The 16680-nt window shown below is 31.4% G+C and overlaps 1 protein-coding gene and 1 long non-coding RNA gene across 2 annotated transcripts; one reads left to right on the forward strand and one right to left on the reverse strand.

The window, feature by feature from the left end:
- Nucleotides 1-823: 823 nt before the first annotated feature.
- LOC132634370 (uncharacterized) lies at nt 824-5687 on the reverse strand. Its single transcript, XR_009580126.1, has 4 exons — nt 5570-5687; nt 3254-3419; nt 2970-3050; nt 824-959 (listed from the first exon to the last, which is right to left on the reverse strand). It is a non-coding gene; the product is annotated as an uncharacterized LOC132634370 (long non-coding RNA).
- A 9074-nt stretch (nt 5688-14761) lies between these two features.
- LOC132634371 (uncharacterized) lies at nt 14762-15938 on the forward strand. Its single transcript, XM_060350629.1, has one exon. It carries the CDS (start codon nt 14882-14884, stop codon nt 15506-15508), a length of 627 nt encoding a protein of 208 aa, XP_060206612.1. The 5' UTR covers nt 14762-14881; the 3' UTR covers nt 15509-15938.
- The last annotated feature ends 742 nt before the right edge of the window (nt 15939-16680 follow it).

The raw sequence follows: 16680 nt of genomic DNA on the forward strand, positions 1-16680 counted from the left end.
AAAATGGAAATGGAGAGGGGTTTATATAGGGGTGGGGGATGGGTTAAAGTGTTAAAAAAAAAAGTTTGGGGGGTTGGGGGGGGGGGGGGGGGAAAGGGAGTTTGGAACCGTTTGACAACGACCATTTTTGCAAATGGACCGTTGGCCAACGGTCCAGCCCAATGTCCCAACGGCTACATTTTTTTTTTAATTCTGACCGGTTTAACTGGTCTGGTTCCGGTTTTAACGGTTTAACCGGTTCCGGTCCCAAAAAAATCGAAACCCGACCGGTATGTATTAAACGGTTAACCGGTAAAACAAAACCGGTTGACAGGCTTAACTTGCACTATTCTTTTCATGTCACATGAGCAAAACTTTAGGGGGCGAAATGCACTAATAATCCATGTCAACGGATATATAATAGTTTTTCTAACCTATCGTAACCAAAAACAGAAAAAAAGAAAAAAAACATACGTAGTTGAACAAACATAGTTTCATCACTAAAGGTAGTCTTTTATGTACAAAAAAAATAATTCGTCCCTAAATGTATAAATTAGTGACGACTTTGCTTTTATTCAAAAGGTTTACAATTTTGTAGGTAAAACTATCATGTCGTCACTAAAAATATTGCTTTTACTGACAAAATAAAATTGCCACTATGAATTGTCATAATTAATTACCATTTCAATTGGCATAACATACGAGGTTAATTCGTAGTCAATAAGGAGGTGATTCTGAGAAATACAGTTATATAAGAATGTTTCATTGCTAATAAAACATAAAGTATATAAAGTATACATTATAAATTTATAACCCATTTTCTTTGTAAAGATGTATACATTATAAATTTATAACCCATTTTCTTTGTACAGATGTATAACCCAAAAAAATAACATACAATTTCTCCAAACTATTTTGTTGTCTTCAAACTTCTAGTTGTGGTTGACTTCATTTCCCGTTGTTGAAGAACCTTATCCTTCCTATATTAAATCCAAAAATAGCAAAGGACCAAAAGATTGAAAGAAATTAGGAAATTTTGATAGTAATCCAATTAGAATTTATCAAAATTATCAAATTCGGAGGAAAATACGGTGCATACAATGGAAACTAGATATTAGTAAGAATTTCAACGAGGCATTAAGACTCGAATACCATAGAAATTCCAGTAACCATCAAAGATTAGGTTCGCTGGAGCTACTGCTAAAAAGGCGACTTAGTGAGTTACTCAACGCTAATATATTGATAGTACTAATTATAAGCATCTGACCACAAGAACATCCAATTATTTGAAATAGCGATAAATATCTCTTACATAAAAGAAACTCCATTTAGTAATAATTGAAATATTGATACGCTCAAATTACACCTATTAATGGAATAACGCGGACATTGTCAAATATAGTAACCCAACAAGGTTGGGGTCGAATCCCACAGAGAACAATATGTAGGTGATTTAAGCAGATTATGAATTATCACTAACAATAGCTAGACCGAACTCATCAATGGTGGTTTTTGATAAGGTTTTGATAAAATACGGAAATATAAATTCTAATCTAGAAAGCAAGTAAATTGATCAATGGCAACAAGAATGGAATAAAGGAAACTACTTCTCAAGTAACGATCCAATGTATTCCACGAATTATAAATACTAGCAAGTTTATGTTATTTAGCCTCGGATAATGACTCTAAATTAACTTCTCCCGAAGATTAACTAGACTACCCAATTGAAGATCCCTCAAGCAATTAGGAGCATTAAGAACACCCGAATATGGCTACAAGTGGTATCGCCTATTCCTAGGTCAATTTCCATTAGATGAGGGTTAACGCCCCAAATTCATGTTAATTATTCTATCCCAATCCCGTTTTTCCTCTTCCGAGTTTCAAACAAAATAAATGGGTGAGTCCTAGGGTTAGCTACTCCCTTGAGAAACGTTGAAGAACAAGAATAATTAAAAGAACAAGAACTTACTTGAATATAAATAATGTCGATGAATAAATAAGCGCAACAAGAGTATCAATCTTAATTGTCACCAAGAAATTCCCATAAGCAAGGATTAAATAAAAGAAAGAATATTTACGTAGGAACCCTAACCTCCAAACTTGTGTTTTATGCCAAAGATAATTTTACAATGCTCCCAGTTGGCTTTTTAAAAAAACTGGAATAGCAAAAAATCGTCAAAATCCAAGTTCTGTTCGGACTGGGCTGAAAAACCTTCAACGCGAACGCGCCACATGGATGCGCGAACGCGTTGATGACGTCAGCATCCCTCTGTTACTTCAGCGCTAACGCGTGATCTTCTACCGCGAACGCGCAGAGTCACCGACGCGCGTGGGCACGAACGCGTGACATACCTGCGCGAACGCGCAGAGTATTTTTCCACGAAAATTTCCAGAACCTCCAGTTGTTTCCAGTGATCAACTTTTTTCCCCTGCTCCGCTTGTTTTCCACACTTAGGCTCTAGGGACCTCGTATTACCTGAAACATAATAAAAAACACATAAAATCACATAGACTTGCTTAAAAACAAGTAAAACTTATAGCCGAAAAGCGTCGATTGTGGCGTAAAATCACGCCACATCAAATATGCCAAAAAAATCACGACAGTGTTTATACTTTAAAAAAAAAAATAGAGGGTCAGCATATGTATAATCCAAACAACATCCTCTTTACCAGAATACAGAGACACAAATGCTCAATGGTGTAACAAGCAAGCATCATTAACATAAAGTGGTTGCTCAGTTTTAAAGGACATTTTTCAAAATAATTTGTTACATTTTAAATAATACTGAATTTATGACATGGATACCAAAGATGAAAGTTACCGGAACTAATCCGACCATAGAATGTTAACCATGACATGTAGTTTTCATTTTCTTGTACACAACTAGGCAATGACTGAACTTCCTAACGGGACCAACTTAAAAAATGCTCTCTATCTGAACTTAAAAAATGCTCTCTAAAAGATTAAGCAGGGTGAAGTGGGAAGATACCTCGATTGAAGTTAGAGAAAACAACTCCTGATTAGCATAATCATCATTGTTGCATTGTATTCTAGATGCTATTTTGTCCTACTATTTCAAACAATAAGAAAAGTAAGATAACGATAACAACATATAACATACAAAGAGAAAGTAGTCAACCCTCCAACCGTCTTACAAGGTCGTAACAATAGATTCACTGAAAGAGATGCATCCTAGAGTAAGAAACAAACTAAGTTCAAGATGTAGCCCAAATACGGAATATTGATACAAAAGTCAGAAAACAATGGACTTACAGTAAGAAAAAGCAGCTTCCTATGAATTCTTAACACAACACGGCTTACCCAAAGAGTTGTCAAACTAAATTCTAATCCAAAAGTTGAGTGACCCAAGATAGATCTTCCAACAGCTTGTGCATTGTTGTACTAGATTGCTAGTTGTGTTGATTTTCACACATTCGTCCTATAAAAGAAGAAAAATGCAATTACACTTTGATAAAAGGAAAAGAAGACAAACAACGTGATTAGGATTACATCTGTTTATCTGCTAAAAAGAATATACGTTACAAGCTCAAGAAAACTTGAACCAGATTACCAACAAACAATGCTCAAGAATTTTGCTGAGGCACTTTTGAAGAATATAAGATGGTCAAAACTTAAGAGTACAGGTATACACTCACTTGCTATCGCTATGTCATACACCAAAAGCCAAAGATTTCAATAAAAGACTCCCAATGCATTTGAAAGAAGTAGAATACTCAAAAGATATCAAACTATTTCGCTTCATTTCATTTTTTTCTGTAATTTTTCCAATTCATCAAGAAAATCAAGAATCATGAAATGTCTAGGTGAAATAGGAAGGAGACATTTTAATTTTTACTCAAAAGCACTCAGCAAAACAAGATATATTTACAGAATCTGTCTCATGATATATGAGAAAAGACACTAAAAGAAAAAATAAAAAGAACCAAAGAACTATAAGGAATATAATTATCTGGGTGTTGATTTGAAGTTACACCAACATGTGCAGCCTGACTAGAAATATGTACTATGTCTTAATGATAAGCTCCACTAGTTAGAACACTAAAGTTTTGACATTATGCTTTATACTCAAATAGTCCCTAGTTTCAAACACAATTTGAATCCTTTTTGTGCGTAAGGGAAAGCTAACGTCTTTAACCTTTCAATTTTCCTAACTTTTATTCTAGCATGAAACAAAAACAAGAAATGCTAGATGCACCAACTCTTGAAACTAGAAGGATTTAGTTTCTCATATATTACAATGAATGATATCACCCAAAGATAAAGACATCAACATAATTCATCAATTATTATGAAAAGACATTAAGCTATATACTCGAGAGAAGAAAGAAAAAGTAAGGCTTCAAAATGAAATTGAATTTAAGAAAAAAATAAACAATAATTAAAGGGAAACACTAACGATATCTCTAAACAACAACCAACAGTGGCAAATCACACATGCCTCCCATCTCTCTAGTGCTTTTCCTTTGTTAAGAGCCAGAGGTGGCACTAGTGTAGAGCAGAATATATCACCCAACATTAATAGAGCAAGCTAACTTTTAAACAAAAAACCTTTTTTAGTCCCCTCCTTATACTATCTTAAACAGTTCTCTAGATCTCTTAGAATGATGAAACTGAATTATTTCTTATCAATAACCACCACACTAAATCTATATAATGCTTTCTAAATTAGTAAATGCTATTCAAAGCACTTAATGAAGAAAACAAAATTGGCAATCAACTTGAAGAGTACAACTCATACAGTCACAAATACGATATGGAGAACGAATTGAGGTAATAACCTTTATGACAGATTCTCAAACAACAACAACATACCCTGTGTGGTCCCACAAGTGGGTCTAGGGAGGGTAAGATGTACGCAGACCTTACCCCTATCTTTATAGGATAGGGAGGTTGTTTCCGATAAACCCTAGGCTCGAAAGAACGACTCTACCATCACATAGATATCCAAGTGCTATGTTATCATATTTTTCAGATTCTTGTTAGAACTAGATCAACATCAGATTCTTGTTGGAACTAGATCAACATCCATTATCCTGACAGTGGAAATACTTTTCAAGTTCTTAAACTTCAAGAATGGAATTTAGTCATTCAGTTGAGTTCTTTTTTCATTTCTTGGTTAATTTAACCAACACTATGTCACTTGTTCCCTTTGTAATGACATAGGCAATATGTTAGAAAGTCCTACATGTATAAAAAGGGAGGAAGGAGTTGAGCCAACTTGGGAAAAAAAACCTATAGAGGAAACAACTCAATAGTAGCAAGCCTATATAACACTACCAACTTCTTTCCCAACGCCACTATAGGGCATGGAACAGGTACAACTTCAAACTTCCAAAAACACAAAATCAGTTTTCAGAAAATAGTAGACATCATTTAAACTCTTCTCTATATTTATCAACCTGAACATTACAAATTAACTGTAGATTGAATTACAAAGCAGCTTTAACTCAACAGAGGCGAGAGGACCCACAAAACCGCAAAAGAAAAAGAGTTAAATCAGTTCTATTATTCACTTGTGCCAAAACCTTGAACATATAAACAACTGAAATTAGAGGGAAAGAATCTTACCATCTCAAGTCTTAACCCAAGAATTGGAAGAAAAGTGAAAGCCAAAGATGAACAATACCGATAAAAGGGTCTGATGCAACTGCCAAAAGTGAAAATAAAAGACATAATGAGATTTGGGGGGAAGGCAAAGAAATAGGAGGGAAACATTGGCGCTTCTATTTTTGCTTAAAATTTCGAAAGAGTTTTGAGAAATTAAACATTTCATTTTCACCAACAATTTAAAAAAAAAATTGCAACGGTGCAAATATATTCTTGCAAATTTAATTAATTTTAAATTTATTATTTTACTCATATTTATGGCAACACGCAAGGGTGTCAATAGTAAAAAAATTGATTTTAACCGAACCGATGTACACCCAGCATAATTTTTTCAAATATATTTTATATATTAAGTTTACATAATGAAACAAAAAAAAAATCGCCTTGGGTGTAGGTGATGGAAACGGCTACAAGTCAACATGTAATTAACACCCAAAGTCCCAAATCTGAAAGTTATTATGGTACTTCTATTAAAATTAAATTAGTTCTGAATCACTAATTATATATAAGTCTCTATATAATTGCTCTTTATTTTGAAAATCACTTTTTTTTAAGGAACCAACGGATATTCGTCGGTTTTATAGAGTCGAAATGATGGGAATTATTTTTCCAACTAAGTCTATTGATAAATTGAACAAAAAAATCATTTATTTCATAAAACGACAAAATTAGTCAGTTTTGTATTAAAAATAAATAAATAAATAAATAAATAAATAATATTCATAAAATCGAACCATCGGTCGATCTTTTTGGTCAAAACTCATGTTAACTTATTAAAAATGACCTATTGAAAAATTGATTGGCATGGTCAGTAATTTAATAGCAGCTAGGAAGAAGTGTAAACAATGAGAGTTGTTCAAACTAGCATATTGAAAGATATTTTTTAAAAAAATCAATGGAATAATTGATTGTTTTGGCACAAAAATGTGGTTGAATAGTATAAGTAAGAAAAACAAAAACCTTAGACCAACTAGCATAAGTAGTCTAGGGTAGAATAACACCCTGCCATGGTCCATACCTCGATTAGATTTTTAGTTAGTGCATTATAAAATCGATCGAATCCGTAGATTTTTATTTTTTTTCCTCCCAATTAACTAATAGACTCATTTTGTTTTTATTGAAGATTTGGACGGTTAGTAATATCAATGTGCTACTTTTCGACAATCACAAATCAATTGATTTTTAATCGAAACTCCACTATTTCTTAAAGTTGTTGCTCGGATTTTGCCTTTGGAATAGGCAGTATTTTTACTATCTAGTGAATCACAACCCCCGCTCCCTATTTTGTGTTTGCATTGACCCTTGCCTTTTCATAAGATACAATATCATTCTATGATTTAGTCTTGTTGTTTCCCCTTAAAAGCGCTTGAATAGATGTTTGTTAGTTGTCACTTGTCACTCATAATTAGAGGCGGATCCATGATTTAAAAACGACTGGGACTATACTATCCTAAAATAAATTTAACAAAATTTTCAATGACGACTGTGGGATAAACCATGTCAGATTGGTTACTGATAGTTTGAGTAGTGACACATGTATATACTAAGTATGATTTCTGCTATAAAAATAAATCTTCAACACATGTGAAGCAACTGTGAGAGATAGCTCACTGGTTAAGGTTGTACAAAATGTAAGCACAATCGCAGGTTCGAATCTGAACTCACTCATTTGCGCATCGGTGCACTTGCACCTCTACTCTTCCATGTGGGCCCTCCTCTGCTTCAAATCATTAACAATTGTTGCCAAAGAACATTTGTATTTAGCTACGAATATTTTTCGTAGCAAAATAGTTGAATTTAACTACAAATGCTAATTTGTCACTATTGTAACAACGTATTTTTTGTGACAAAATCTTTTCGTGTCCAAAACTTAACTAATTTAAAGACAAAAAATGATTTGTCACAAAGTGGGTACATCATTAGTTACAAAATAATGTGTCATTGATAATCTAAAATTCGTGGCTAATGTTACTCAATAAATGGCGCCAACTCATTTTTTGGTGGGAAACTTTAGGGGACAAATTTTTCGCTACGGAATTCTTGTTTCGTCACTGAAAGTATATGACCCGTGTATTTAAACACGAAATGTAAAATTTGTCACAAAAAATAAACAATTAGTGACGAATTTTATGTCGTAGCTAAGAATTTTGTAGCTAAATATCACATTTCTTGTAGTGACTGCCTATAATATTAGAAGATTGCGATCTATTCCATTTCGGAGGGATTTTTATTTTTTTATTTTAACAATAATTATTATAATAATAATAAAGATAAATTACATCCATAAGTACAACTGTAGAAGAATCTGCAAGGGGATAATTTAGTTTAGTACTAAAAATCTCAGCTGCAATTGGATAATCGTCTGGCAGTGACCTTTTTTTATACTTCATATATATCAATATCAAAAGCAAAAAAAAAAAAAAAAAAAAAAAAAAAAAGCAGTACGAATATAATTGTTGCTACACAGCTATTGAAGCAGAGAACACGTGAAATTTGCAAGAAAATATCTTAAGTAGTGGGTTTCTTTTTTCAATTTTAGCAGAAAAGAGAGTCTTTTGGTACAAACTTAGATAAGAAGTACAGTCCAAATGCATAGTACGTCTAAATTAGGTAACTAAATTGATCAGAGACAACGCCCATTTGCAAATCTTTTTGCCTTTTTCACTAATACAGCCTGAAGTATTGGTACTATATTTAGTTAATCACTTTGAAAAGTTTCAAAAGTGTTCAGAGCTTCAAAAAGTGTAAACAAAAGCATGACAAGGGAAACTCCCCAAAGTTAAAAATAAGCAAATTAAATTAAAAAATAAACGCATGCTCAGCTTTAGGAGTTAGCTAGCAGAGTAGCATGCATGATCTTTTTGTAATGTTATGATTTTCTTAACATTTATTTAGTTGTAAACAGCTGTGTTTAAGAGAAGAATTAAGAAATTAAGCCCCGTTGGAACTGGGAAAAAGAAGAGATATTCAAAGTCATGATAATATGTATTGTTCAAACGTTCTCGAGTTTGAGTATCTTTCAAAAGCAACGTAGAACATTATAGAACCAAGAAAAGTAAGAGCCTGTTTGGTTTGACTTATTTTAGGTGCTTTTAAGCCAAAATACCTTTTTAGCACTTTCGCATTGTTTAAGTAAAATAAAAAAATGCTTTTAAACATTTGTTTTTAAGTCAAACAACAAAAATTAGCCAAAAGCCATAAGTTAAGAATTCTAGCTTATGGCTTTTGGCTTATATGTAAAAAGCATAAGCCCATTCAAACGGGCTCTAAGTCATAGTGCACTTTAAGTACATATATATGTTAAAAATTTAACCGCATTCAATATTTGCACTAAATTAGTTAATAATTACAAGACAAGGATCTATTATGTATATTTCACTTAACCATGATCATGCAATATGTATTTTATAATTTTCAACGCTAAAGTTAAATTACCTGATTTAATGATTGCAAAACATCTGTACGAGTAAATATATTTAGCTATTCACATACAATCTCCGAAACTGAATTTAGGTTTTTTTTTTTTTTTTTTTTTGTGATTTTGGTAACATATTTTTTTTTTGTGATTTTGTGATTTTTGTGAAGGTAAATTTATTTGTTCATGAGATGCTCAAGCTCAACATAACTATATGAACTAACTCTATAAAAATCTCTTGCTCCACATTTTCCTTTTATAAGAGAAAACCTCGTTTTGATGGACAATTCTGTAACAATATTTAGTAGCTAAAATTTCAGTCTGATACTTATAGATATTTACTAGCTAAATAATCTCTTAGTCCACATTTAAACCTAACTTGAAAGTTTTTGTCCGTGCTTGTTAAGCTGGACAAAAAATAATTCCGTGCAATTCTCACTTGTTAAGCTAAATTTTGAAATTTAGTTAGACGTAATATAACACTACTAAAAAACTGGCAAAATTCGACAGACAAAAAATTGACGGACTGCGTCACTTTGAAAAACCGATGGAAAACCGACTCCGTGCGTCGGTTTTGTGTATTTCTAATGTTTTTTTTGTTTTTTTAATTAAAAAACCGACGGACAACGCCCATTTTGAAGTTAATAAATTGAGGTTAGTTTCTCTTAAATTAGGACATTTAAAATTCTTTTAATTTTAGTTTTATTTGTAGATTTTAGGCCTAATGCTAGTCTATTTAGCTTTGTTAAACATCATTTGCAATGTTATTAATGTTGAATTTGTGAAAAAAAAATGTAAACTTTATTTGACTAATTTAGTTGTTATTTTTTTTTGGCTTGAGATTGTGCTTTATTTCATGTTCTTTGTCAATGTATTTGTATTAGCTTAGTTATCATTCTTTGTAATATTATTGATGTTGAATATGTGCAAAAATGTATACTTTAATTATTTGACTAGTTTTTTTTTTTATTGTGCTTTTTGTTAGAATTCCATAAGTTATAGAATTGTTATTGATCATTCTAAAGTTAGAATTGGTTGGGATTGTGCTTTTCAAAGTTAGAATTGTTAAGTTATAGTATTTCTATAACCTTAATACTAAAATGTAGATTTTATTTTTCTAGATTTACTTTTCAATTTTTAGAATTGGTTGGAATTGTGTTTTTTAAAGTTAGAATTATTAAGTTATGTTAGAATTATTAAGTTATAATATTTCTATAACCTCAAAACTAATATGTAGACTTTATTTGACTAGATTTACTTTTTAATTTTTAGAATCAAAGTTAGAATCCATAAGTTATTAAAGTTAGAATTGTTATTGAGAATTCAAAGTTAGAATTGGTTGGGATTGTGCTTTTCAAAGTTAGAATTGTTAAGTTATAGTATTTCTATAACCTCAATACTAAAATGTAGATTTTATTTCTCTAGATTTACTTTTCAATTTTTAGAATTGGTTGGAATTGTGCTTTTTAAAGTTAGAATTATTAAGTTATGTTAGAATTATTAAGTTATAATATTTCTATAACCTCAAAACTAATATGTAGACTTTATTTGACTAGATTTACTTTTTAATTTTTAGAATTAAAGTTAGAATCCATAAGTTATTAAAGTTAGAATTGTTATTGAGAATTCAAAGTTAGGATTGGTTGGAATTGTGCTTTTCAAAGTTAGAATTGTTAAGTTATAGTATTTCTATAACCTCAATACTAAAATGTAGATTTTATTTTTCTAGATTTACTTTTCAATTTTTAGAATTGGTTGGAATTGTGCTTTTTAAAGTTAGAATTATTAAGTTATGTTAGAATTATTAAGTTATAATATTTCTATAACCTCAAAACTAATATGTAGACTTTATTTGACTAGATTTACTTTTAATTTTTAGAATTAAAGTTAGAATCCATAAGTTATTAAAGTTAGAATTGTTATTGAGAATTCAAAGTTAGGATTGGTTGGGATTGTGCTTTTCAAAGTTAGAATTGTTAAGTTATAGTATTTCTATAACCTCAATACTAAAATGTAGATTTTATTTTTCTAGATTTACTTTTCAATTTTTAGAATTGGTTGGAATTGTGCTTTTTAAAGTTAGAATTATTAAGTTATGTTAGAATTATTAAGTTATAATATTTCTATAACCTCAAAACTAATATGTAGACTTTATTTGACTAGATATACTTTTTAATTTTTAGAATTAAAGTTAGAATCCATAAGTTATTAAAGTTAGAATTGTTATTGAGAATTCAAAATTAGGATTGGTTGCGATTGTGCTTTTCAAAGTTAGAATTGTTAAGTTATAGTATTTCTATAACCTCAATACTAAAATGTAGATTATATTTCTCTAGATTTACTTTTCAATTTTTAGAATTGGTTGGAATTGTGCTTTTTAAAGTTAGAATTATTTGATGTGTTTAAATCGTATTTGATGCGTTTAGATAGTGTTTGATGTGTTTTATTATTACTTAGGGTGATTTTATTTTATTGAGAATTCAAAGTTAGAATTGGTTGGGATTGTGCTTTTAAAAGTTATATTAAATTAGAATCCATAAGTTATTAAAGTTAGAATTATTATTGAGAATTCAAAGTTAGAATTGGTTGGGATTGTGCTTTTAAAAGTTATATTAAATTAGAATCCATAAGTTATTAAAGTTAGAATTGTTATTTAGAATTCAAAGTTAGAATTGGTTGGGATTGTGTTTTCTTAAGTTATATTTTAAGTTAGAATTCTTAAGTTAAAATATATTTCTATAACCTCAATAATTTGTGCGTATATTTTTGTAGATGGATCGTATGTGGATGTATAATATAAACAATAGTGATCGTGTGGGTGTACACGATGAATTTGTTGACAAGTTTACACACATGCAATGTCACTTCACCCTTTTCAAAATGAAGGGGTAATTAGGTGTGCTTGTTCTCGTTGCCGGTGTAAGAAGTATTTGAAACCGGAAGCGGTTAGGGTTCATTTATATAGTCGTGGAGCTTATATTTTAGTTTGGATTTTATAATGGACTTATGTTTTATGCTTTATGGACTTATGTTAAAACTATGTAGAACTAGTTAATGGTACTTTTGGTTGGACATTTAAATATTTTTGAACTTTGAAGGTCTATTTAGATCGTATTTGATGTTTTTAGATAGTGTTTGATGTGTTTTATTATTACTTAGGGTGATTTTATGTGTTGTAGCTCTTTTAGAATTGATTTGGAGCATTTTAATGCTAGTTTTGAGCATCTTTTGGTACTGGTTTCTGTGCAGGTGTGGTTGCAGAAAATGCAGGATTTGCAAGCTGGAAATTTTCCAGAAAACCGACTCAGTCCGTCGGTTTTCTGGAAATTAATTTTGCAAATTTTCCAGAAAACCGACTCTGTCCGTCGGTTTTCTGGAAATTAATTCTTAATTTTTTTACAAAACCGACGCATTGTGTCGGTTTTTTAATTAAAATAAAAAAAATTAAATAAAAAACCGACGCATTGCGTCGTTTTTTTCATAAAATATATATTATTTTTGTATAAGATAAAAAATCAGAAATTAAAAAAACTGACTCTGTCCGTCGGTTTTTTTATTTTTTTTAAAATTTTTGAAATAAAACCCGACGGACTGCGTAACCGACTCTGTCCGTCGGAAAAAACCGACGTGGTCCGTCGGTTTTCGAAAAGCGAGGCTATGTAAACCGACAGACCGTAAAGGGTCGGTTTCCGGTCGGTTTCATTAAAAAAACCGACGTGGGCCGTCGGTTTTTGGCATCGGTTTTTTCAGTTTTTTTAGTAGTGTAAATTTTTCAATCAGGATATCTGATATATATTTTAACTCTCTTATGGGCCTGTGTTCGGTGAATGTCCATTTTCTTATCATGATATCAGTGTCACGCTCATCCAATTTTTGATTAACCCAATATTAAGCCTCTATCTTATATATATTTCTAGGCTCCAGATGTTCAGCTGATTGGTGATAGGATTAATTATCTCTTTATATGACCTCGTCTCTTCAACTAAATTTTGCGATTTAACTAAATTTAAGGTTCATTTCTTTATCAGATATTTATAAGCTTAATTATATATTGTATTAAATTGTGCAAGTGTATGCATCTTGTCTTTAAATATTGAGAAACATAAATTATGTTCAAAGACCAAAGTAATAAACAAAAAGAAGTGAAAAATCATCATTGTTTAAAAAAGAGGGGTTTCTTGGGTTAGGTAAATTGGCAAGAGGTTCTTTTCTTTCTTTGACGGGAAGGGCCACGTGTTTGGGGAAAACCTCGCTTGCTAAGAAATCGTTTTTCTCAAACGGCTAAATGTTGTGATCATTATAATAACAATTTAGGGTTTTGGGAGATAGACGACACAGGGAAAAGACAAGTTTAACCAAATAACACAGTACGATTGTATTGTTGGTTTCTTTTTGTGCTTCAATAAATCATTTGAGCTTGCCTTTTTAGTGTATTATTTTAAACATGATACGGAAAATATCTTCAATGGGAAAGCGGCTGTTTGCGTAAACACCAACTAGGCTTGCTTGTACCAACTGTCCGGGTAATTTAACATTAGGTTTATCTTTATATCAACCTAACAAAAACTTTTATCACTTAAGATATAATACGTGATAGTATTTAATGAAAACAGAACTGTAATCTGAAATAAAATGGTAACATGTTGTTAAGATTTAACGAAACTGTCACGTAAAAATTATTAACATCATAGGTTTACATAATTCAATTCCTTTCACATTTTTATAGTTTTATACTTTTATTGACTAACTTTAGTCAATTGTTGAATGTGCTGCATTTGGATAGGTAAACGGTTGATTTGTGTTTCTGAGTCTCGAAGAGTTTATTCATGTCGAGTTAGAGAGACTAATGACCACAAAAAGAGCTATTACGTTAATTATATATATTAGGGATATATCAAAGCTATTTATCATAGTGATGCGCATTATAATACCATAGTTGATTTTAATTAAAAATGTATAGCTCGTAATGTTGAGATTTTGTGTACTGTTTTTCCAAAAGCTCAAAATAAGTCTCTCTTAAGGTTTTAAACTAAGTTGAAAATGATTTGATAAAATATGTTTTCCATGTATTTGAGCGTACATAGACATCAAGACTCAGATTTAATACTTAACCATTTTTTTTTGCATATAATTCTGCAATTTTCGATTTTAATATTGTTTCCAATTTCAAAGTTTACTCAAAATATGAAATCAAACATCTTCCAATTTCACCTTAAAACATGGCCTACTACTTAGAAAGTCTTGCTAAACAAAATATGTCAGTTAATTTAGTGAATTTATTAGGAACAATTACATATATTTTTCTATTCAAAAGTTAGAGAAAGTGTAAAACAACTTTCAAGAGAGTTTTTAGACATTTTCCTATTGTTTTTTTTTTAATCTTCATGGACAAGTAATATAAAGTTATAGTGATTTGAAATTGGTCTCAAAATAAGTGTTCCACGTGAAAGGTGAGGCTTAATAATAAACTTGATTATTCCCATACTTAACGAGTTAAACCTCTTCTTCTATAACAATTCCAGGACAAATCACCACTTAATTCAAACACTAATAATTGTGCTAATAAAATATTGTAGACCGCCTCAAGGTGTCACTTTAACTTAACAGTAAAGCACTTATAATTCCTGTCACAAATTTGTTATTAACATATAATAAAATAAAAAAAGGAGGAGAAGAAATTCAAGTGCTTCAGTGCGTCCTCTTCCTCTACGGAAGCCCTATAAATAACCCTTTATACATTCACACATTTTCCATTCCAACAAATCAAAAACATTTCCTCTCTCTCTTTCAAAGCATCAAATCTATCACAAATTCCATCTTTCTCAATCTTAAAAGAAATATAAATTCTCGAATATATAATGGAGCAAAATATGCCAGTTATAGCAAAGAAATTCTGGAATATAGTGCGAGTAGCATTCTTCATGCTGAGAAAAGGCATATCAAAGAAAAAATTCATGCTTGATCTCAACTTATTAATGAAACGTGGAAAAATTGCAAGCAAAGCCGCATTTCATAATCTCATGTTCCACCATACGCACCAATGGTCTTCGTCATCCTCATCAGCTACAAATTCCGTGTGTCCACGCGCTTCAGATGGCGAGTACGAGTTCAGTTGCAGTTGCAGTAGCAGCCCAACGAAGCCAAATTTTCACCTTCCATTCAACTTCAACAAGCGCGGGGGCAAGCACCACGCGCACCTCTTCCCGTGTGCACACGCGCCTCCCACTGCTGACGACGATGATGTTATCATGATGAATGCTGCTGTAATGAAGGCTTTGGAAAAGATTCAGAGCGTCAATGCGTCCCCAGCGAATAATTTGCCTGGATTTGGGCGTACTCCGACGGTTAGGCAATTGAGGATTACTGATTCGCCTTATCCTCTGAGAGATGTTGAAGATGATAGCAAAGTAGATGAAGCTGCTGAGAAATTTATATCGAAATTTTACAGGGATTTAATGAATCAAGCTTCGCCTGGTGGGGCTTAATGTGATCCTGGAATCTTTCATCGAAAAGCATCACTATTTCGTTCAACTCGCAAGTATATAAAAATATATGTTACTACTCAGAATTTCATGCATGCATGTGGTGGACAACTATGGTGGCCAATGCAATAACGAATTGAAGAACGACGCAGGAACTGCTAAATGTGTTTCAGTGTTGTAAATTTGAAAGAAGTTTGGGAGTTATGAATACTGTATATGCTTTTATTGCATGTATAATTTCTGCTTTCATGGGAGTTTTTTTTTTTTTTTTTTCCCCCTGTTGGGGCATTTTGGAAATTTTCAAAAATAAAATGTAGTCCTACTAGTATATAGTTGTGATGAAGTCTTTCCATTTATTCTTTTCTTTTTAATTGTAATGCTATGAAATATAAATCTTCAGAGGCTTAAAGTCCTGAAAGTTTGAATCCAATAATTTCTGTAGATGTTTGACTCTTTCTTTACTTTGATTCGCGACTCGGTGCTGTTTTATTTTTCTCTTTCTGGGAATAAGAGAAGCAAAAAAGTGAATGTTGGAGCGTAACTGTTACATTACAGTTAGAATTTATTCTTTCCTTCTAGACTAAGTGAATCTCACAACTATTCATCAGTTTGTCGCACAAATACTATGAAGCAGATTCATGTTAGTAGTAATTAACTTCATGAACTACTCTACACAGTATCGCATGCACTCACTGATAAATACTGAGTGTCCATATCAAACCATATAAATTTATTATAGCTAAGTAATTTAATGAGATCAATATATATTTTAATTAATTATAATTAAGTGTTATAAATTTAAATATAAACACATAGTAGCATATACTCCGTATCTATTATAGTTTGTTATATATGAACACGGATAAGTTTTTACAATGCTCTATATAGTTCATTATTTCTAGGCCAAACCTGAATTGTAACATATGGAATCTTATCGTACTATGTCAACGGGAATTAATGCCCCACGGAGACGCTGATGGAGCGGAATTGACCGATTTGATTCCACTAACTCCAAAAGCAAATCTTCTGTTACAGAGATACTCCTATAAAGATCTGTAAGTGTAAATTAATCAATGCCACTCTCTTTTTCATTTTATTTTGTTTATATGGTTACTATTTAGAGAGCAGCTAAACTACCACATTAATAACCATTTCTCTACTATTATTAAATATTA

The sequence above is a fragment of the Lycium barbarum genome, chromosome 3 (assembly GCF_019175385.1).
Source record: "Lycium barbarum isolate Lr01 chromosome 3, ASM1917538v2, whole genome shotgun sequence".
NCBI classification, from domain to species: domain Eukaryota; kingdom Viridiplantae; phylum Streptophyta; class Magnoliopsida; order Solanales; family Solanaceae; genus Lycium; species Lycium barbarum.

Excerpts from the sequence above, each read along its gene's own strand:
- LOC132634371 (XM_060350629.1), top strand. The coding sequence starts at position 14,882 with ATGGAGCAAAATATGCCAGTTATAGCAAAGAAATTCTGGAATATAGTG.